The sequence below is a fragment of the Canis lupus genome, chromosome 32, assembly GCF_048164855.1.
Source record: "Canis lupus baileyi chromosome 32, mCanLup2.hap1, whole genome shotgun sequence".
Classification (NCBI taxonomy): domain Eukaryota; kingdom Metazoa; phylum Chordata; class Mammalia; order Carnivora; family Canidae; genus Canis; species Canis lupus.
In genome coordinates this window covers 31,354,648-31,377,947 of record NC_132869.1, presented here as the reverse complement: position 1 = coordinate 31,377,947, position 23,300 = coordinate 31,354,648, and the positions used below count along the sequence as shown (strand labels likewise).

Here is a 23,300-nt window from a genome sequence, read left to right as displayed (position 1 = left end):
CCTAATCACTGTTTTTGCTCCAGAAGGGCTCTACTATCTTGAACGTAAGTGTGCGTGCACCCAGAAGAGCGTGCACACCTCAGCTCCGAGTGTAATTAGGGCGCTTAAGCCCCAAAGGCTGGAGGCTGAGGGTGCCCAGCGGGAGGGGTTGGGAGGAGGTGTGGGGACCTGAACTGGCGGCTCAGGTCAAGGCAGGGAGTTTGGGTGAGCAACCAAGGTCAAGGTTAGTTAATCCTTAGGCACAAGAGGGTGCCAAGCTTTTGCCTGCCTCTCCAACTGCTGGGTGAGCACTTTTCTGGGGGTGGCGACTCTTGGGAAACTGCCTGGGTGCCTGGTGGTAGCTCCTGCCCTTGTCAGAGTTTGTCTCAAGTTGCAGGGACATTTGTAGGTGCTACCATTGCTGGACCGAGCTTAGGCTGAAACATTTATAGGAGGCTGACAGTGACAATGATGGCTGGAAACGGAGCCTCCCCTGTTAGCAGCGTGGGAAACGGATCCTGCTCTGGAGCATGAGCGCTCAGAGACTCCTTCTCCTGGAGGTCACTGGGTCCATGGGGCAGGAGGGAGGTGGGGGAACTGGCCTGTCACAGCTTTGGCATTACTTTTCATTCAACTCAAATCCATTGGCTGGCAAGATACGCTTGACATTATTTCCCTTATCTTGTCCAGAAGAAATAGAAAGTTGGGGGGGGGGGGTACCTGGGTGGCTCAGTCCATTAGGCCTTAAAGACTCTTGATCTCAGCTCAGGTCTTGATCTCAGGGCTGTGAGTTCAAGCCCCATGTTGGGCTCCATGCTGGGCATGGAGCCTACTTAAAAAAAAAAAAAAAGGTTGGTGGGAGAAAGGAGTTATATAAAAGAGGAAATTTTTACAATTGCAAACTTTGACTGCAATTGTATTCCCCTTTCAAGAAAGCTGCACTGGAATCTGAAGTTTTGCTAGAAATTTCCCTTGTAGTTGCACACTGCTCCAAGACAGGAGAGAAACAGCAATTCATTGGCTCTCTTTCCAGAAAGCCTGTTGCTCCCCTCACTCTGGGGCAGCTCCTCCTCCCTTTTGTCTCTTCCCCTGCCTTCCCTGCCCTCACCTCCCTCTCTACCTCCCCCTCCTCCTTGCCCCTGACCCTCCCCCTCTTTCCCTTTCCCTTCTTTGCCTTCCTTCCCTCCCAGTTCTGCAAGGTGGGGTGGGGGAGTTTGCAGTAAAAAAGCCACTCTCACCAGACACTGAGTAGCCAGCCTGCCTCCCCCTGGAGTCTAAGAACACAGTTTTTATTCTGTTATTACTCATGCGGATTTCTTGGCTGTTTAACTGCCTCAGGGGACAAGGTCAAAGCAAAAGTCACTGAGATGTAGAGGTGGTATTAACCCAAGGTTGGGAGTGGAGGGGGGTTAAGCTAGGTGATGAGGTCAAAGTGTGGTCTGTCCTCCTCCTGGAATATTTAGACTTCCAGCATTTGGCACTGGTGAATGTCTGAAAAAAATGGAGTCGGGAGGGAAGGAGTATCATAAGGTGAGGTCACGTGTCTTCTGGAGAAAACCTTGGAATTCTTAGTCGTCACGGGGGAACATTTCAGTGAGTTCTGCAGAGCCTGTTCTGCCTGAACCTGGTTTGGAGACCTGGCAGTCTCTGGCTGCCCCAGTGACTGTTACTCAGAGAAGGTTCTAGCACCCAGACCAGGAAGCCGGCAGGGCCCTCAACCCCTGGCCTGGATCCTTGTCAATACACCTCCTCAGTGAGCACTCAGGGCATTCTCCTTGTCTAGTACAGAGTAGGCCTGCAGGTTCCAACAGGCATCGAACTGGGCCTCCCAGGTCTCTCACGTAGGAGAGATCGCCTTCCTGAGAAGGGAAAAATTTCTTCTGGAGAAGCCTGCTCCCTCAGGAATCCTCCAAGGTGTAGCCACAGGGGCCTTGGCCTGGCCTGCCTCCAGAGTATGGTCAGGACTCCTGCCCCTAAACTCTGGGTGGGGAATCAGGAGGTGCCACTTCCAAAAAAAAAAAAAAAAAAAAACAAACAAACACACGTGCACACACGTCCCTGAGAAAGTCTTCCTCGGGTCAGTTCAGGGCCCAAGATGGACTAGGCTGGGCCCTGGCCTTCATCTGAAATTAATTAGACATGAATTTTGTGTGTCCAAGCCTATGGGCATCTTCACAGGGAAGAGGGCCGTAAATACTTATCAGATATTCTGAGGTTTCTGAATAGCAGCCCCCACTTTACCCTAAAGATTGAGAAGGAGACTCAAAGTAGCAAAGTTTATTGGAGGTACTGATAAATGTGGAGAGACACTTCTTAGCAGGCACTGATCCTCTACTTCATCTCACTGGTCTTTTATTTCCTTACATATAAAAGAAAGTGATAGGGTCGCCTGGGTGGCTCAGTGGTTGAGTGTCAGCCTTCATCTCAGGTCATGATCCTGGGGTCCTGAGATCGAGTCCTGCATCGGGCTTCCCCAGGGAGCCTGCTTCTCCCTCTGCCTGTGTCTCTGCCTCTCTGTTTGTCTCTCATGAATAAATAAATAAATAAAAATCTTTAAAAAAAGAAGAAGAAGAAGAAGAAGAAGAAGAAGAAGAAGAAGAAGAAGAAGAAGAAGAAGAAAGCGATAGGCTACAGATGGTTGCCAGAGACCTCACTGCTTCTCTCCCAGGGAGGGAGTCAGTAATGCCTCGACCGAAACAAATCCTAGAGGAGCAATACAGGCTTCTACTGAGGTGTGGAGATACCCACATTGAAAGAGGATTAAAAATCGTCTAGGGACGAGGGAAATAGTTAGGGGTGTCAGGGGAATGATCTGTTTTATAAAAAACCTTGTAGAACCGTAGACACCTTGAACCATGTGTAAGTGTAATTTGATACAATTACCAATTCACTTTGAAAATTAAAAAAAAGAGTTGAAAAGCACCAAGGCAAAGACACGAACCAGAACAACAGAAAAATATGAGATGAAACTAGTTTTTAAAAGGCAGCAAGATCTTTTCTTTTTGCTTTTAAGAATCACCATTGGCTTGAGTAAGAAATGCTTGGTTGTGGTTAAGGGTGCCGATTGCTGGTCAGTTCAGTTTTACTGCAAATCAGTTCCTAGGAGAGGAAGGGGACAGGACAGCCTTCCTCTTCTGACTGTATCCTGTGGGCCAGGATCATGGCATCAAGGGAAGCCAGGAGAGGCACTTAGGATTTGAAGAGTCCCTCTCATTGGATATGTCACCGTGACACCCTGAATCTCAGGCTCTCTGTGTCTTGCTGGAGGTGAAAAGGGAGGTGTCAAGCAGGATACTAAGTGTGCAGCTTGGCAACATTTTTTCCCCAAAATATGTTTTTTATGTAGGAATGGGGGATTTCTGCGTGTGAAGGGGGTGGAGTGGGAGGTGGGAAGTGACTCTCATGACATTCCTGGCAGAACTTCTCGTACGTGTTCTCTCTACCCCTGGAATTCTAACTTAGGTGAGGGTGGCAGCTTCCTCAAAGAAGGACCTTCCTTTTGAGACAAGTTTTCTCCTCTTTAAGTACTGATGTGAACTGCTCTCCAGGGTGTGTTGGTCAGTGGGAAAAAACAAGATGCATGACAGTGTTTCCAGGATGCTGACATCTGTGTGCAGAAATGGGGAGAAAGAATGTGATTACACATGTATGTGTAGTCACACCACGAAAATGTTCCCAGCAATTCATAAAACTGGCTGTCTCTCTCATGGAAGCAGGGAGACTGGGTGGAAGGAAGAGCTTTTACTGTGCACCCTTTGGGGGCTTTTGGGTTTTGAGCCTTATGAATTTTTTTAATGTATTCAGAAAATAAAATTTGGCTTCCCTAAGATATGGGAGGCTTCTAATCAAAAAGCCCCGTCCCTAATGCACAAGACCCTGCTAGAACTCACTGTCTTGTGCCTCCCTCTGGAACAGAGTGGTTCTGGGAAGCAGTTGTCCTGACACAGCCTCTGACAACATCTTACGTCTGGGCATCCTCCTCCTTTTCAACTGTACCCATTTCAAAACAAAATCTGTAGTGTTTTCCTCTAACTTGTTCAAGCTCAATTGTACTTACTTTGCTTTGTTTTGTTCTTTGCAGGATCCAAGTGGAGCTATTTTGGTAAGTAAAGATTTTAAATATATTTTGCAAAGACTTATTATTTTAGAGAGAAAGAGGGAGTGGTGGGGGAGGGGCAGAGGAGAAAAAAATCTCAAGCAGATTCCTTGCTGAGCACTGGAGGCCAGTGTGGGGCTCGATCTCACAGCCTTGAGATCACTACCTGAGCTGAGACCAAGAGTTGGACTCAACTGACTGAGCCCCCTAGGTGCCCCTTAAATATTGAGGAGATGGCTGTATTCATGAGAAAGCCAGAAACTCCACGATCTGTGGAGGTTATTGTGGGGATTGAGAAGAGCGAGTCTGATATCATTAAAAGAAAGTACAAAAGCTTCTCTAAAACACTGTTCCGCATGGTTTGCATGAGGCACTCTCTCCAAGCACAGGGGCCTGCTCTGTGCGCTTAAATTGTGACTCCCAGCATTCCAGATTTCCAGATTCCTGCAAAGATTTCTACCAAACCTCCCAGGTGAATGTGCCTAGGTTACCTCCAGACTGCAAGGGCCTTGGGTAGGAGAGAAACCTTCTCTGTAGGACATTTATTCTACAATAAACAAAGAATAAAGGGCTCCTTTCTGGAAGTTTGGCTCAGACCCCAGAATTTAAGCTGTCCGTGTATCTAGAATTAAACGTCTCGTTGCCATGTTTGTAAGCGAGCGCAGTTCAGAAGTGGCGATGGCCAGTCCTTACTGAAAGAGGGATGCCTGCTCCGTGCACAAGGAGAGAGATGGACATCAAGTATGCAGTGGGGTTTCCACGGGTTGGTCAAGGATGACATTAGCCATTCCTGGCAGGCCTGCAAGATAAGCAGCTTGAAATCAGCTCAGCTGGTGTGTGAAATGAACTGGAAATTTGGTCGTCGGCTGGGGTGGGAATGGCAGGCCCAGCACCAGGTCGGCGGACAAGTACAAGAATGTTGATAATGTCTTGTGAGGGACCATCAGGAGCACTGTGCAAGCTAGATTGTTCTGGTAAGAGGAGGGCGGAACTGGCCTCACTCGCACGGGAGGAGTGGACAGGCAGAGAGTTGATCATAACAGCAGAAGCAGAATCCACAGGAAGCTCTGACTTAGATTTGCAAAAGGTAGCCTTTGGATGTCTGTTAGCCCAGGAGACATAGAAAAGTCACTGGGACAATTCACCAACCACCGACAGGCCACGGTCTCATTGGCGCCCGCGCTGCATGGCTCCATCGTTACTAACATCCCTTATGTGCTTACTGTGTGCGAGACACGTTGCTAAGTGGGTGGGTAATAAGAAGGGTAGGCTGTGGTCTGTTGCTGGAAATACTTATAGGTCACAATTCGAAGCTGGATAGATCATGGCAGATGATCAATAAATGGTTCAGTGCCCCGAAGTTCAGAGGAAAAAGAGTCCTGGGGCCGGATGGTCAAGAAAGGCTTCCTGGAAGAGGAGGGCTTTCACCTGAGACCTTGGAGGATGGAGAGGATTTGGTGTGGTAGGAAGGAAGTATGTGGGCCAAGATGATGATGGCATCATATGAGCGGACAAGAAACAAAATAGTATTTGAGGGGCATGTACAGAAAGAGTTGCAGGGGAGCGATTAACTCTAAGGTTGGAAAAATAGGTCGGATCGAACAAGGGAGACGGGGAGCCTTCCCATTTTGTCCCATAGATGGAGGGGCACAAACACATTAGTGTTTTAGGGAGAGTAGTGTGGTGCAGGGGCTGGAGAGGGAAGGAGGGTAGGCAGGAAGGTGTCTGGCCTTTGCTGAATTCCCATTTTATGTCTTAATGTCCAGTTTGGGGGTGGCAGTCCGAGGGAAGGAAAGGGCAGGGCAAAAGACTTGCTGCAGGGAGAATCGACAAGACTCAGGGCCCCTCGGGAGGGAGGTTCGCTGTGGGGGTGGTGACAGGAGCAGCCCAGAAGCATTTCTCCTGGCCCACTAGCTCTGGACGGCCCTCTCTGTCCCCCACGCCCTGTGCCACCGGAGCAGCGCTCTGCTGAGGAAGCAGAGGGCAGAGTCTAATGGTGCGTGACATGCAGGGGCTGAGCCCAAAGCCAAGTCTGGCTTTTTATGAATGTGATGAGTACACATGATGTGGAGTCAGCCCCGATGGGGGCCAGTGAAGGAGGACGGGTGAGGGGTGGCTAGTGAGGCAGACAGGTCCAGGCTGGCAGCTGGCACCTGTGCTCAGAGCCACCCAGGTAAACAGAGAGCCTGGCATAGGTGAGAGGGGGAAATGGTTTCCAAGTGGTGAGGGCAGCACTGAATGAGGCAAATCCAACCAAATGCCACGTGCTGGTTTTCCCAGGGTGCAGACCTCAGCCACTTTGCACGTAGATGCTGCTGAGTCATCCTGAACCAGGGGCCTCCCACAGCCTGGAACACAGGGTAGGACTTCTAGAAGCACATGGAAAGAACTCTACCCCCACCCCCCTCCACAAAGTCACCCGGCTGACCTCCCCTGTCTGGAGATAGGAGGACCATGTGATAGCCATGGTGGGGCCAGCCCTGCCCCTGTGCACCCCTCAGCCAGAGGCGTGCTGGGTTTAGAATTGCTGAGCAGGCCCTCGCCACCGGAAACCTGTCCCAGACCAATCCTGCTGAGCCCCAGCAGCTCCCTCAACTCTGAACTGGAGGGCAGTTGCAAGTCAGGTTGTCCTGTGAGCGGATGCTAAACTCCAGCCTGCTGAAGTGAATCTCTGCCGTTAGAAGTCAAGGTAGCAGGTACCCTCATGGGGTGGAGGTGACAGGAAGGAGGCGCCAGGAGGGTGCTGGTCTTGGTGTGGGGGCTGTGTTCAGCTGGCGAGGACTCATCAAGCTGCTCCCTGATGATGCACGCACTGTTCTGTATGTGTAGTATGTTCAGTAAACGAGTTAAAGCCCAGCTGGCTGGGAGAGTCATCCTTGCCGTGGAAGTTTTCTTGGCCCTTCCCCACAAAAACCAAAACCAAAAACAAAAAAACCCAACCACGACAAAAAACCTCTAGCGTGTTGAAAACAACAGAGCAACCAAAAAGAATGACTGTGTTGGAACTAATGACCCGAGAACACATCGTGTGAGCAGAGAATGGGCGCCGAGCTCATCCCTGAGCTTGCCAGGCATTGCTTTAGTGCTCCCCAGATGTGAGCGAGCCCAGAAACAGATACCACTGTCTGCTAGAGATTTGGGAGGAATAAGATAAGCCTTCAAAGGAGATGCGAGGGACAGGGGAACAGGGAAGCCAGGCCCTCCTGTTTGAGGGGGTGGGCATCCCACCTCTCCCAGAGTCCAGGGCCCTGCAGGGCATCTGCCCGGCCGGCCTCTCCATCCCGGTGCAGGGAACTCTGGAATGGTAGTGGCTGGGCCTGGGGGTGCGGGACAGTGGGCTGCAGCCCCTCACAGGCCCTCCTGCCCAGCTTCTCTGCCATGGCTGGAACCCCCCGCCCCGCCCCGCCCCAGCTCTGGCAGGGCTCCCTATGATCCAGGCCCTGCCACTGCATTCCTCAGTGTGCTCTCTCTCCTTTGTCCCAGACAAGAGTCCCAGGCTTAAAGGATTTCCTTGGGGAATCAGGAAGGATCCCCCACGGGGGCACATCTCTGGTGTTCCAGGCTCCAGCTTCATACCTACCTTCTGTCCCGAACCTGCTGGAATATTAAGTTGCCACCAACTTTCCCTGGCACGTGGCATCCTTCCCAAACCCTCCCCAAACTCTAAGAACTAGACACAGGGGCCGCCCCGGTTTAGCACCACCTTCAGCCTGGGGTGTGATCCTGGAGACCTGGGATCGAGTCCCACGTTGGGCTCCCTGCATGGAGCCTGCTTCTCCCTCTGCCTGTGTCTCTGCCTCTCTGTCTCTCTGTCTGTCCCTCATATGCAGGGTGGAGAGCAGACTTAAGAGCTTGAGGGAGAACTCAAAACAGTAGTTAGGGAGCATGTGCAATTAAAAGGCTGATTTAGGGATCCCTCGGTGGCTCAGCGGTTTAGCGCCTGCCTTCAGCCCAGGGCCTGATCCTGGAGACCCGGGATCGAGTCCCACATCGGGCTCCCTGCGTGGAGCCTGCTTCTCCAGAACTCTGCCTGTGTCTCTCATGAATAAATAAATAAAATCTTAAAAAAAAAAAAAAAGCTGATTTAATTAAGAATGGGTCCCGTCTTTACCAGAGGTAGAGAGGCTCAGCCAACTCCAAACACCCCGTGACCTCTCCCCCATTCCAGCTGCTGGCCTGAGGGTGAATGGGAAGAGGCATAAAGCCCTCTGAGCACAGAAGCAAGAAAAGGCCAGAAGGCATTTTTCATACCGGGGAACTGAATCCCTAGCCCCATGCGGTGGGGATTGCCCTTGAGGCCAGCAGTCCAGCCCCACTGTCATTGGTGAAATCGGGGCTGTAGTTCCAGTTACTTCTAACTGAAGTTGTGACATCCAGGGTCTGATAGGATGTGGTGTGGTCCACCCACTCAAAATCATTTCTCATCCCTTCCGAGTTGCAGAACTGAGGTTTGTGTGTTCTGGGGGATCTTGGCCTGCATTTCAGTGTTCCCGGCTGGCCTTACCAGCTGGGTAAAACCCTAGGGAAGCTAGGATTCGTTCCAAAAGGCAGGGTGAGGGCATGGGAGTGGGGGGGCGGGGGTGGGGGGAGCGGGGAGGCAGGAGGGGAAAGTGTGCAGCGCCCAGAACCTGGCAGCCCTCCGTGAATATTTGCCAGGCCACTTTCTGGCTGAATGGCCTTAGGCAAGTAACTTAACCTCTCTGAACTTCAGTGTTTACAATGACCAAGTGGGAGTAATAGCATCTACCTCTGTGGTTCTTCAAATGCGGCCCTGAGTTCTTTAGCAGTAACAAAGGCACTATGTTTGACTTTGTTAGAAATGCATGGAGCCTGCTTCTCCCTCTGCCTGTGTCTCTGCCTCTCTCTCTCTCTCTCTCTCTCTCTCTCTGTTTTGCTCATGAATAAATAAAATCTTTAAAAATATATATATATATATGAAATGCACATTCCTGGGCCCATCCCAGATCTACCTACAATACCCCAAAACTCTGGGGCTGGGTCCAGCAATCGGTTGGCACAAGCCAACCAGGGGGTTCTGATGCCCACTCAAGCCTGAGAAGCACCTCTCTGCTTCAGGGAGGATTCAGCAAGATGACGATGGAAAGAGGCTGATGGCGCTGGGCACCTGGTGAGCACCTAGCACAGCTTATCACCATTTTCTTTCCCTCCGCCTCCCAGGGTGGGATTATATTAGCTAATATGCGAGAAAATGCCTTGCAGACTCTGTAGCACCAGACGGGTGTGAGCTGCGTTAGAAAGGGTTGGCTTCTTCATGCTTTGCTCAACGGCCAGAGTTTTTAATAGCAAGGAGGTTACTCCTCATATATTCTGAACAAACAGAACATGTTGCTTGAGAAAGAAAGGGACTAAGCAAAAAACATCAGCTCCTCACAGGCCAGAATGTTCTTTCTAGCCTTGTCCTTTGGGCCAGGGTGAATCAGCCCTCATCTCCCTGGTGCTCTCCTGGCCCTTAGGGACCAGACACCTGGTTCCATAGTCATCGCCGGGGCCACCTTGGCCACTCAGCTGAAGTCACTTGAGCATCCTTGGCCTCTCGATCCAGCCCCTGGGAAGCCTCAGGGCTGATCCCTGGTTTAGGGCAGCAGGGTGGAGGTCTGAACCTGGAAGAAGTCTGAGGCTGGGCTGTGAGGATCTGGGATCTGGTTCCCAGGCTGGAACCATCACCCACCTGAGGCAGAGTGAAGCCTGGGGACTGCAGGGGAGCAGGTTCTGTCCCTGTCAGGGTTCTGGAGGTGCTCAGACTTGCCCCTGCTGCTTCATTCCCCAGCCCTCCAGGAACCCTTAAAGCCCTTGGCGGCCCATCCCCAGCATGAGAGAGATGGCCCCCCCAGGGGGGTAAACCAGCTCCAAGGGAAGATTTAAGCCAAAAGGGCTGAATTCAAAGCAGGTGTGTGAAGGAGGCTCCAGGAGGGGACTGGAAAGTCTGGTTTTCCATGAGGAAGAGAAGGGATCAGAGATTGTCCCGGGCAACCTTCTGGGAGGGAGCGAGCAAGGGCCCCCTCTCTTGCTCTGTGCTATGCCCCCTGTACAGCAGCATCCACAGGGATGAAGGGTGCAGATGTCCACTGTGGAGGCCAGAAGTACGGCCAAGACTTCCGGGGGCCGCCCTGTGTGGCCAAGGATCATGATGCGTGGATTCTCAGATCCACATTTTTTTCTATATTTCAGCATCTCTGAAATAGAGACATATCACCAGTGGTGTCTGGAAGCAACCCAATATGGTAGTTGTGGAAATATGGTAGTTGTTCCGCAAATGCTCGCGGAGAAGCACCCTGTCACAAGAGGGAAGGAGCTGAGACGATGAATTTCAGCAATTAAATAGTCAAAACAGTGGGTGGGAGCAAAGAAGTGGGAGACGAATGGTAGTATGCACACTGTCCAACACTGCATATGGGAATGATGGGCAACCATATTTGATTTTTAACTCTTTTTTCAACTTTCATTTCATGTATGCTTTTTGGTAGAATTTGAGAGTATTACAAGTATTTATAAACAAAGTAATTTAGGTGCACACACACACACACACACACATATATATATATATATATTTTTAAAAAGTATTTCTTTGAGGAGTGAGCAAACTCCCTAATTCCTTGACAAGCATTTGATTTTATGCCAACCAGGAAGGAACAAATGCTAGGACAGCACCTCCTTCTGTCTATAAAGGTTGACTCAGAGCTGGTCTAGCTCTGCATGGTTTGTTTAGCTCATCTTAACTTTTTAAAGTGTTGCAATCATTAACTTGTGCTTAGATCAGCTCTGTGACTCCTGGGTGAACTGGATGAGACCCCTCCAGATCTCCTAAGGACACACTCAGGGCAAATCGCTCACGCAGCCTCCACCTCCCGGGACAGGTGGCTCAGGAAAGGCTCCTTGGTTATGGTGAAAGTGAGATTTACTTAAATGGGGCAATGCTGACATTGGCCAGTGGTGCCAGGTGCTGTCGTAGAGCAGCCCCTCCTCGGTGCTCCGTCTTCTGGGAAGTGCGCTTTGGGCTTGGAGAAGGCAGGAAAGGTGACTGAAGGTTGTGGAACAAAGCTGTTTTGTAGCAAGTCTGAGGCAGTCATGCAGATGACTGTGTTTCCCTTTTGGTTTGGACCACCAGGAAGCCCAGAGGCAAACTGAGTCACTGTCTATTCTCCTATGACCTGCAAATCTAAAGATTCTAGATGATCCTTCCTATTCCTGAGCCAAAATGTTATAACACGTAGATTTCTGGAATTTTTAGCTAGTCGGGACCTTAGAGGAGTCATACTCTATATTTCCACCACTCCTTTATCCCACACCCCCCTCCATCTTTAAAAGATTTGTTTTAACAAATTAATATGATTTAATGAAATGGTTAATTTTCCCCATCTGCTTTTATTCAAAGATAGACATAAAAACCAATCAAAATTTTCCATTAGCCCAAGATACTTGGTTCACATTCATTCCACCAATATTGAGTGAACTGAGTGTCGAGCATTGGACTAGACGCAAAGCAATGGTGGCTAAGGCACGGCGTCTACCATTCTGTGACTGTGACTCTGGACGGACACCGTGAATTAGATAGGGCCCTCCACTGCAGACAGAGGAAGCTTGGAAGAGACCTCCCCTAGTGTTTTGGGGAAAGGACTAGAGAAAGCTTCCTGGAGGAGGTGATATCTTTTTTTTTTTTTCTTTTTAAAGATTTTGTTTATTCATGAGAGACACACACAGAGAGAGAGAGAGGCAGAGACATAGACAGAAGCAGGCTCCCTGCGGGGATCCCAATGTGGGACTCAATCCCAGGACCTCAGGATCATGACCTGAGCCAAAGGCTGACACTCAACCACTGAGCCACCCAGGTGCCCCTGGAGGAGGTGATATCTAAGCTGAGACCTGGAGGACAGATCAAAGCTAGCCAGGCAAAGGGCAAGGGGTGAAAAGGTGCTGGGGGCCTAGGGACAGGTTGTGCCATGACCACACATTTAAGAAGGATCACCCCTGGCTGCAGGGTGGAGAGTGAAAGGAGTGTAAAACACTAGAGAAAGGGAGGTCAGAGGATTGTGGGAGAGGAGCTTGGGGACTGAACCAAGGGAGGGGTCATGGAGGGTCTTGACTTGTTGGTAGTTCAGCTGGAATTGCAGACATCTAATAGAAATGTAGACACGATGTAGGCACAGTGTAGACACAGTACCACGGATTGTGGATGAATGCCTGTCTCTGTTCAAACTGGCATCCAGACTGCCATATTGCCTACGTGGGATCCTGGGATGGGGAGGGGAGGGGCACTGATACAGCCAAATCCCACCCCACCTACACATGAGGCAAGGGACACTCAGAGTTCTACAGTGGCCCAAGCAGAGCATGAAGCGCCGAGCCAGGACCAGAACTTGGGTCTCCTGATTCCCATCGCATGTGCTTTCCTGGTCATTCAGCAGATGCTTATTTTATACGAGGTGTAGCATGCCCTACACCGCACATCATGAGATTGTGTAAATGCCATTGAGGAAAGGCAGTGATTTTTTTTAAGTAAATAATCTAGATTTGCCAGGAACAAATTATGCCAAGTTAACTTGTTTTTCTTCCCCTCATCAGGACAAAAGCCTGTGGTTAAAGAAAACGCAACAGACTTAATACCTTTTGACACAGATAAACATTTGATACGGTTCCTTGCACCACACTCATGGGAAATGTGAATCAAAGACCGGTGTGGTTGCTAGGAGAAAAAAAATCAGTAGAATCCAGCCATTGTTACTATGGACAACACATGGCTGTTACTCTTGTCGGGGTTCCTTTAGGGGCAACCCTGAATCATTATCCTCAGATTCTTAGGAAGAGGATGGGCAGCTAAAGAAATGTGGTGTTTGGAATCCAAAAGAAGCGCAGTGGAAGGGAGAACAGGAAGCAGAGGACGAACATAAGTGAAGGACCGGGTCAGAAATAATGGATCATGGGGCAGCCCCGGTGGCCCAGTGGTTTAGTGCCGCCTTCCGCCCAGGGCGTGATCCTGGAGACCTGGGATCGAGTCCCACGTCGGGCTCCCTGCATGGAGCCTGCTTCTCCCTCTGCCTGTGTCTCTCTCTGCCTCTCTCTCTCTGTGTCTGTCATGAATAAATAAACAAATAAATCTTAAAAAAAAAAAAAAGAAAGAATGGATCAAAGTGAGTGGGCTGGGCAGCAGGGGCAAGTGTCGTGTGAGTGTGGCACGCTGCAGGACTAGGGCCAGCCCGCAAAGACTGAAATGACAAGGAAGGCGGGGCTGCTATGCTCTGTCCCTCTGGCCCCTCAGGAAGGAGGGCGTGTGTATGCACGCATGCACATGCACTTACACAAGCACACACACATGCCTGCATCCGGATTCATGTGTATACGTACATTCTTGGATGCGTCTCTACTCACGCACACTCACACTCCCATCTCCTAGGCAGTGAGCTGGAGTCTGCCTCTCAGCTGGTTTCCGAGGGATGGCATGTGCGTTTTTATCTCACTGCTTGGGGAGGCACTCAGGTGAAATCTTAAAGAGCCTCCTTGGTGCTTCCTTCTGGCAGTTTCCCAACAGTCTCCCCGGCTCTTGATAAACCTGTTGGTGTGATGCTCACCGACAGGGATGATGTAGGGAACATCCCATTCCTGAGGCTGAGCGTGCAAATAACAGTGTGCCCAGCTGCCTGGCCAGAAAACTTGTTACACCTGGGAGAAAAATGAACTGTAGGAGCCTAACATCCTCCTTGCACAGAGCTGCCCCATGAATCACAGGGACCTCTTGGGTTCATGGCCAAGTGCTTGCTTCCCAGTGCAGATTATCTTGTCCAGTTGTCACCAGAGAAGTTTTTCCCTCAATGGCTTTTATTTTTTTTTCTTTTGTTTTTTAGCAGAAGCCTGCTGCAAGCAGGGCAGTGTGCCAGGGGCTCTGCAGGGCCCAGGGGGCGAGCAAGGAAACATTTCCAGTCTCAAAGACAGTCATCCAGAAAGAGAATGTAGCCTCACAGGGGCTTCCCAGGCAGATGCACAGACTCCCCAGGGAAGATGCTTGGGAAACATTTGTTGAGTGAATGAGGAAAGAATGATTTCTCTCTCTGCTTATTTTTGGCTCTGGGAGTCCATGAAGGCACCAGGGAGGAGGTAACACTTGATCTGGGATGATAGGATTTCAGAGGTGAAACCAATCTGAAAAGCAATGCCCCATCAGCACGCATATCTCATTTGAGGTAAAAGGAGACCCACAGGGCACCCTAGATTTGTTTTTCAGCGAGGCGAAGGGGAGAACTTGCTCTAAAACGTTGGCAAACGGCCTGCAAGAGAAAAAGAATTGAGACAACTGAGCTCAGGAGGGCCTGCGGCCCAGCGTGTCTCGGGAGCCTTCTCGCATCCAGACACCGATCTTATGCTACCATATTTGTTCCTCACGATGGGACAGTGGGGTGGGGGCTGTCACTTTCATTTTGTGAGTGAAGCTCAGGGAATCCATGAGATGTGCCCCGGGTCACACGGCTTGTAGGTGGCAGAGCTGGGACTGGCAGCTGGGCTGGCTCCAGAGCCCCCGACCTTCCCACCGCACGTCATGCTCTCGGGAGAGCAGATGGGAAGCAGGAGTCTGGGTGGAGCTCCTCAGCTGTGAGAGACCCATGAGAGAGCAAGTTTTCTCACTTTATAAAGGAAAACTGAGGGAGTAGCTTTGAATCACAGCAAGAGGGCAATAGGTCAGCTATTGGAAAGAACGTCCTCACGGTGAAAGCTGGTAAGTGGAGAATTGAGCTGACGGTCTTTGGAGGCCAATCAGCCTTCACTTTAGTTCACTTTCCACCCTGGGTAGCTGCAGAGAGTTTGTGTCTTTTTACCAGATCCTTCTCTTTATTATTTCCGGACTGCCCAGGGAATGGTTACAAGGTCACAGATGCCTCCACTGCTGCTCCTGTCCTCTAGCTCTGGACAGTCTCCCAGGGCTCACCTGCGGGTCACCTCTCGCCAGCCCATAACCGCTGCCCGGGCTCCGTGCCCGCTAAAGTGCATTGGGAGCTGCCGTGGTGGCCAGTGTGGACGGCTGGGGTCAGAGCCCAGCCTTGCTACCTACTGGCACTGTGACTTTGAGAGATCCAATCTCTGTGTCTGGGTCACCTCCTCTATTAAATGAGAATATAGTACCCACGTCATAGGGCCGTTATACAGCTGAAATTATGTAATATGTGTTAAACATATAGAATGAGGGTGGGCAAACTATGCCCCACAGGCCAGAGGCAGCCTACCCCCTGTTTTTGTAGATAAAGCTTTCTTGGCACGCAGCCGCTCTCATCCCTTAACACAGGCCCTAGGACTCCTTTTGCACCACGGCAGCAGGGCTGGGTCGTGGAGATAGAAACTGTACACCCTGCAAATCCTAAAATACTGGCTATCTGGCCTTTTGCCAGAAAATATTAGCCAACCTCTGATACAGAATGATGCCTGGTGCATAGTAAGTGCTCATTACATGGTAGCTTAAAAAACAAAACAAAACAAAAACAAAAAAACAAGGACAACTCATCAGGCCTTGGAATTTAGCAAAAAATTTGGTTCAGGCCCTGGGATGGCAATGACAGTCTAAAAGGAAAATTCTAAGCAGATCTCTCTGTCGACAGTACTCCCTGAGGGCAACGATAGTCCCTCTTCCCTTGGCTCCCCCTCTATCAGGTAGGCACCAGTCTTGCTCTCCTGGCCTGGAGTCCTCCTGACTGTGTCCCCTCTTCCTTGTGGCCAGGCTCTATTCCTCTTTCTGGTCCCAGGATGATTAACGGTGAGAGCACCCAATCCCATCGAGAAAAACCCCTCCACACTGTATGATCTGGCCCTTCTTGCCCATGGCCCCCCGCGAGGCAGTCACAATAGTCCGGGCCAGGCTCTCTCAGCCTCTGTGCTACGAACATTCTGGGCAGGATGATTCTTTGTTGTGGGGGGCTGTCCTGTGCTTTGGAGGATATTTAGCAGCATCTCTGGCTTCTACCCACTAGAGGCCAGTAGCACCTGCCAGCCAAGACTCCAAAATGTTTCTAGACTTGGCCAATGTCCCCTGAAGGCTCAAATCACTCCTGTTGAGAACACTGACTTAAAGTTTGAGATAACATCGCAAGTGGGCCGACAACATTGCCGTCCAGGACACCCAAGTTCATATTGAGAAAAACAGTGTCTTTTTGCAGGGACACAGACCTGTTAAAGATGCATCTAGTTTATACCATCAGATCGCTAAACAGAATGCTTAGCATCTCAGCCCGAAGCACCAGCGTTTGGATCATGCTCCAGCTGGGGCTGCATTTTCACGGAAACCCTGCGTAGTGCCTTGCCTCATGTCCATGTCTCTAAGAAGGCTTCTCAAAGTGCTCCATCCTACAACACGGGGAGGGCCTCCCCACGACCCAATTTCTGGTTCCTCACCCAGGGTGTGGAAGGTGCTTATGAACCCCACACCTGCCCCGGCCCTGTGTCCTATGTCAGTTTTCCTGCTCCATCCGTTTGTACATCTGGTTCTACCACAGGTGACAGGGAGAGACAGCTGGCAGCTTTAAAATGACAGTTTATTCCCTGATTCACTTATTTTTTTGATCCCTTCATGGGCTGGTCCTGGGATTAGAGACAAGTGCGACACAGCCCTTCCCCTCAACGAGTGGACAGCTGAGGGACCAGCAGACACGTAAGCAGGCAATTGCAGCGGAGCAGATTAAGTGCAGGACAATGTGCACCAGTGCTGCAGACACAGGGAGGACAAAAAGCCTCAATTCGGGGGTGAGAGTGGCTGTCAGGCCTGCCTGGGGAGCCAAATCTTGACAGACAAAGGAGCAAAGCAAGGAGAGCGTGTGAATATTCATGCGCGTGGGTGGTGTGTGTTTCAGGGATGAGGATGGCTTTCCACTGTGGACAACAGAGGTCCAAAAAGCAGGTGAGAGTGTGCGGTGCAGTTAGAATCAGGTGGTGGGGCAGCCCGGGTGGCTCAGCGGTTTAAGTGCCGCCTTCAGCCCAGGGCATGATCCTGGAGACCCAGGATCGAGTCCCACGTCTGGCTCCCTGCGTGGAGCCTGCTTCTCCCTCTGCCTGTGTCTCTGCCTCTCTCTCTCTCTCTGTGTCTGTCATGAATAAATAAATAAAATCTTAAAAAAAAAAAATCAGGTGGTGGCTGCATAGTGTTTGAGGAGTGGTGCGGGGAGACCTCCCTGGGTCGTTGGTGTTTCGGCAAGTCTGTGGGCAGGGGCGCTGATGGCTTTTGTTCCAGATGATCATTTCAAGGATGTTTATGTAGCAAATAGTTTTATAAGCTAGAGATAGTGTCTCCCTCTAGGGCAGAGAGCAGGTTTGTTTGCTATCCAGTAAGATAAAGACAGTGTCTTCCTTGGGGGCAAAGTTGAGCAGGTTTGCCAACTGCCCCTCTAGAAGATTGGGGCTCCTTGGCCGGGATGCCGAGCAGTTGGCAGGCACAGGTGTCACCTGGCCCCCATCGTAGCGCCCTGTGGAAATAGGGCTTGGGAAACAGGCACACATGTCACTCTGTTACTGCTCTGAGTAGCAAATTGTCCTTTGTCTCGGCCTCAGGAGTCTCATGTCCTTGCAATGACGCTGTGGCAGCCTAACTTGTTAGTCTCCGTGAAATTTGCTCCCCCTCTCCCCCAGTGAGCTCAGATTTTTAACAGGTGGCAGTGGGGGAAGCAAAGGCCAGAGAAAGGAGTAGGATCACTAGGGTCTGGAGGGCTGCGCTGAAGACTTTGGGATTAGGGACACCTGGGTGGCTCAGTGGTTGAGCATCTGCCTTTAGAGCTCAGGTTGTGATCCCAGGATCCTGGGATCGAATCTCACATCATGCTCCCCGCAGGGAGGCTGCTTCTCTCTCTACCTCTGCCTCTCTCTCTGTCTCTCTCATGAATAAATAAATAAATAAATCTTAAAAAAAAAAAAAGACCCTGGGATTAATCCGAAAGGCTTGAGGAGCCACCAGAGAACTTTCAGCCAAGGAATATGCGGACGTGGTATGTGTTAGTGTGGAGAGGGCAGGGCTGTGGGGTGAGCCTGGAAGAACAGGGCCCGTGAGGGGCACAGATATGGAGCTATGGGTCTGAACAAAGGCTGTGCCAGTAGGAACACATGAAGGCCAAGTTTAAAAGAAACTTTTTGTGGTCCTCGATTGGACTTTTTCTGGTGCAGGAGTCAATCCAGATACCTCACTGCACGTTTTTGTGGTGTCTCTTTAGATTTTTCATGCCATGACATGTCTGAAGCATATAGATCTTCTAGAAGGTCCCTCAATTAAGGTTTGTCCGAGGGTTTCTTGGTTGTACGTTTTGGCATTAATACTGCAGAAGTAATATCTCCCTGACTTTGCTTTTCATTGAGTGGCATTCGATGTCCTTGTTGGTGATAATTTTGATCACGTAGTTTAGATAGTGCCTGATAGCTTTCTCCATTTTCATGTTGCCGTTTTCCCCTTTTATAAATCGTAGGTAATCTGTAGGAGGATCCTTTGAGTCTGGGTGTAAAAAATTTGGATATTGATTGTATACCAGATAACATCTAGTATACAACTGGATAACTAGATTAAATTTTCTGACTTGGATACTTGTACTGTGATTATGTAAGGATATGTCCTTGTTGTCAGGAGACAGACATTTAAGTATTTAAGTACAAGACGGCAGGAGAGCTGAAACTTTCTCTCAAAAGATAGCCCCAACTTACAATGGTTCGACCTACAATTTTTTGACTTTAGGATGGTGTGAAAGGGATACATATTCGGTAGGAGCTGTACTTGGAAATGTGAATTTGGATCTTTTCCTCGGCTGGCGATACCTATGGTGATCCTCTCTGGTGACACCGAGTGGGGGCAGTGGCCACAGCTCCCAGGCAGCCACCCCATCACGACGATAAACAAGCGATACACTTCCAACCATCCTGTACCCAGACAACCACTCTGTTTTTCACTTTCAGCACAGTATTCAACAATTTACATGAGATAGTCAACACTTTCTTATAAAATAGTCTTTGTGTTAGTTGATTTTGCCCAATTGTAGGCTAGCATAAGCATGTTCAAGGTAGGCTAGGCTAAGCGATGATGTCGGTAGGTTAGGTGCATTTTCAGACTACATGATATTTTCAACTTACAGTGGGTTTATTGGGACATAACCCCATCACAGGCTGAGGAAGAACTGTAATAGCAATAATAATGTGTACGCACGTGTATATATAGAGAGAATAATAAAGCAGGTGTGGCAAAATGTTAATGACTAGTGAGTCTAGCTGAAAAGTTTATGGGAATTGATCGTGCTATTCTTATAAATTTTCTGTACATTTAAAATTTTTCAAAATGAAAAGCTTTCAAAAAAAAAAAATCCGTAAAAGTAAAATTCTTAATTGCCCTGGGCCTAGAAATGGGACCAAAGAGGAGGACGGGAAGAAGCAGATTGTGATTCTAGGCTCTGGTGCGGTGGGTGGTACCACCAGTGGAGACAGAGAACCTTGAAGGAAGTGAGAGAGGTTTTGGAAGGAGGAGGGTCAGAGAGTCAGAGAGGAAATGATGGCAAGTTTGGTTATTCCTGTTGAGTTGTTTGGCTGTCTGCCCCGCTCTCCAGCCACGTAGGGTTTCAGGAAGCCATGGGCATGGGGGTGGGGGCGGCCAGTAGGCTGAGCTGGTCTGGAGCTCAGGAGGAAGCTCAGGGCAGGGCAGAGGTGCTGTTGAAACCATTGGAGGGGATTGGCCCAGGGGTGTGTGAGAGAGGGAAGAAAGCGCCAAGGACAAAACCATGGGGCCGGGAGCTACAGACACCAGGAGAGGGGAGGTTTCAGACATGGCAGGAGGGTGGGGGTCACTGGGGCCAAGGGCTGCAAGGAAAATGAGGATTAAAGAGTCTAGGGGATCCCTGGGTGGCTCAGTGGTTTAGCGCCTGCCTTTGGCCCAGGGTCTGATCCTGGATTCCAGGGATCAAGTCCCACATCGGGCTCCCTGCATGGAGCCTGCTTCTCCCTCTGCCTGTGTCTCTGCCTCTCTCTCTCTCTCTCTCATAAATAAATAAATAAATCTTTAAAAAAAAAAAAAGGAAGGAAGTACAGGTATGTGCTACATGGCTCAACCATGGAAGCATTGTACTGTGTGAAAGATGCCAGACACAAAAGTCACGTATTGATTCCGCTTATAGGAAGTGTACAGAACAGGCAAATCCATAGAGAGTATATGAGTGGTTACCAGGGGTTGGGGAGAGGAAGGGGGTGGGGATTGAGGATGGGTTTCCCTTTGGGGTGATGAGAATGTTCTGGAGCTCAAGAGTGATGATGGTTGCACACCACTGTGAACGTACCAAGTGTCACTAATGGTAAATTTATATTATATATATTTTACCACAACAAAACATCAATTAATTAAAACAAATTTTTTAAAACAATCTTACCCTGACAAGGGAAGAGTAAAAGCCCTGGCTCCGACGTCAAGGTCTTTGATCTGAGGAGGGGTTTTTATCCGTTCTTCTCAACTTCGGCTGCACATTAGAATCACCTGGGCAGCTGGTGGACCCCCACCCCGGTCCAATTAAACCAGATCTCAGGGGCTGGGGCCAGGAGCAAACTTAAAAGCCCTTGGAGATGCCAGTGTGTGTACAGGGTTAAGAAATACTGCTTTAGACCAGTGGTTCTCGAAGTGTGGTCCCTGGACAAGCAGCGTCAGCATCACCTGGGAACTTATTAGAAATGCAGATTCTTTGGCTCCATGGGTAACCTACTGAACGAGGAGCTGTGGGGTGGGGCTCAGCAATCTGGGCTTTACCAAGCCCTCCAGGGGATTCTGGTGCTCACTCACATTTCACAACTGCTGTGAGGTTAGACTCAAGAAGAAATTACAGAGAGCTCTCCTCAGCTAGTATTTACTGAGCATCTACCATAATTTTGGTTCAGTGATAGGTATGAAAATACAGAGACCTACCTCAGCTCTCTTAAACCTCTACTAGGTGGGATTCTGGGAAAAGAAACTGTACATTAAAATGAGAGGAGTCATTTTATGGGTAAAAATATATATACAACGTTTTGTTGTTCATGTGTTGATGAATGGACTTGGGGTATTTGCACCCTTTGGCAACTATGAATAATGCTGCTATGAATATTGGTGTCTAAGTATCTGAGTCCCTGGTTTCAATTCTTTCGAGTATGTACCAAGGAATAGAATTGCCAATTATATGAGATTTCTAACTTTTTAAGGAGCCACCACATGGTTTTCCATATCGGCTGCATCATTTTACATTCCCACCAGCGACGTACACTTGGCATGATGGAAACAGATTTGGAAATGGATAGTGGTGATGGTTGTACAGCAGTGTGAATGTACCTAATGGCATGAATTCACTAAAACAATAGTTAAAATGGTAAATTTTATGTTATGTATATTTTACCACAATAAAAATTTTTTAAATGAAATGAACCATAAAAAGAGATTTGGAAAAGGAAGCTATATTCCTAATAGTCAACTCTGAATAATTACCTCAAACACCATAATCATGTTTCCATAATCACACATATAATGGTACATTAAAAAGATGATGTCTGTAGCCTTTTCTATTTAGAGATGCTTGAGCATAGAGAAAGAATATATATTTTTTTGAATTTTTATTTGTTTATTCATGAGCGACACAGAGAGAGAGATAGGCAGAGGGAGAAGCAGGCTCCCTGCAGGGAGCCGGATGCAGGACTCGATCCCAGGACCCCGGGATCAAGACCTGAGCTAAAGGCAGATGCTCAACCACTGAGCCATCCAGGTACTCTGAGAAAGAATATTTTTAATATTCTTTTTGAGGGTAGAGCAGGACATCGGGCTTGTATGTGGACCTTGCATTTTTACATCTACCACGATTCGTTTGTGAATGAGTCAAGGAAGATCGAAGGGAAGAACGTGCACTGAACACTGACCAGTGACCGGGGCCTGCCTAGGTTTCAGTATTGGGCTTAGGCTATTCCCACTGTGGCAACTTGTTTAACTCACTGATTTATTGCTCCTGTTGTTCAAGAACCATTTGTTGGACACTTCAGTTTGCCAAGCTCTGGAGTAGGAGTCAGGGACACAAGAGTGAGAGAGGCAAGCTGAAAGCCTAGTACAGTGGTTCTCAGCCTGCAGGATCAGGCTTGTGGACTTGATGATCCCAGGTCCCCGGGATCACAACCTGAGCCAAAGGTAAACACTCAACCACTAAGCCACCCAGGTGTCCCTAAAATACTATTTTGATAAGTATAGGTGTTGCTAGGGAAGGAGAAATGCTAAAAGCTCTACAGGAGCACAGAGGAGGGGGAAACATTTACCTTACCTTAGGGAGTGCGATGGGTGGGGAGACATACCTGCCCCTGTACCTCCCCTCTCCCCCACAATCCCAGTGTTACTGGGTCGGGGGTAGGGTGCCTCTAGATATGGCAAGCGAAGGAGAATAGGGGCTAGCAGAGATCTGAGTTGGCGGCCAGTCGTACAGCTCACCTCTTCTCCCTCACCGCCATGGCTAACCCAGAAATGATGCCCAAGTGTGGTTTCACCCCACTGTCACCCCCTCCTCTTAAGCTGGCCCAAACAGGAATTGAAATATCAGAAAGGGAGACAGAACATGAGAGACTTCTAACTCTGGGAAACAAACAAGGGGTGGTGGAAAGGGAGGGAGGTGGGTGGGCGGTGGGGGTGACTGGGTGACGGGCACTGAGGGGGGCACTTGATGGGATGAGCACTGGGTATTATGCTATATGTTGGTAAATTGAACTCCAATAAAAAAAAGAGATCCAACAGCAAAATAAAAATAAAAACTAAAAAAAATAAAAACAAAGAGGAGAGTTTGATGTAAAGTATAGATTAAAGCCTCTTTAGAAAACTGGCCCCTTTTTATTGACCTCCTTTGGCGGTCCAGCTTTGTGCTTTGTAACAAGTCACCCTGACTCTTCAGCCCTTGCTCACTGCCCTGTCTCTGACTCACCTGTAGCGTTAACACAGGAAAATGCTGGTTTGATTCCTTGGCCTCCACTTGTTCATAATAAAGTCATGAGACCTCATGGATCAATCATTAACCCACACCCTGCCAGCCTCCCTTCCTCCTGGGCGTCATGGCCATGCCTCTGCCCTTGACCGGCAGGCAAGCATGCAGAATCGGGCCAATGTAGCCTGCACAGGGGCCAGAGCCCAGCCAGGTGCACTCTGGGAACTCCATCCCACCCATAGGCTGAACCCACTGACTTCTGTGAGAAGCTGTGTGTCTTTTAATTAACTTCGGAAGTAAACTGAGAA

At 49.3% G+C, this 23,300-nt stretch overlaps 1 protein-coding gene across 1 annotated transcript in view; it reads left to right on the top strand.

Annotated features, from left to right (window-relative positions):
* The window catches only part of CA12 (carbonic anhydrase 12), a 53,419-nt gene that overhangs the window by 675 nt on the left and 29,444 nt on the right, over positions 1-23,300 (top strand). The window contains exon 2 of the mRNA XM_072809019.1: positions 4,061-4,081. Within this exon, the coding sequence (XP_072665120.1) occupies positions 4,061-4,081 (21 nt within the window). The remainder of the gene's footprint in view (positions 1-4,060; positions 4,082-23,300) is intronic.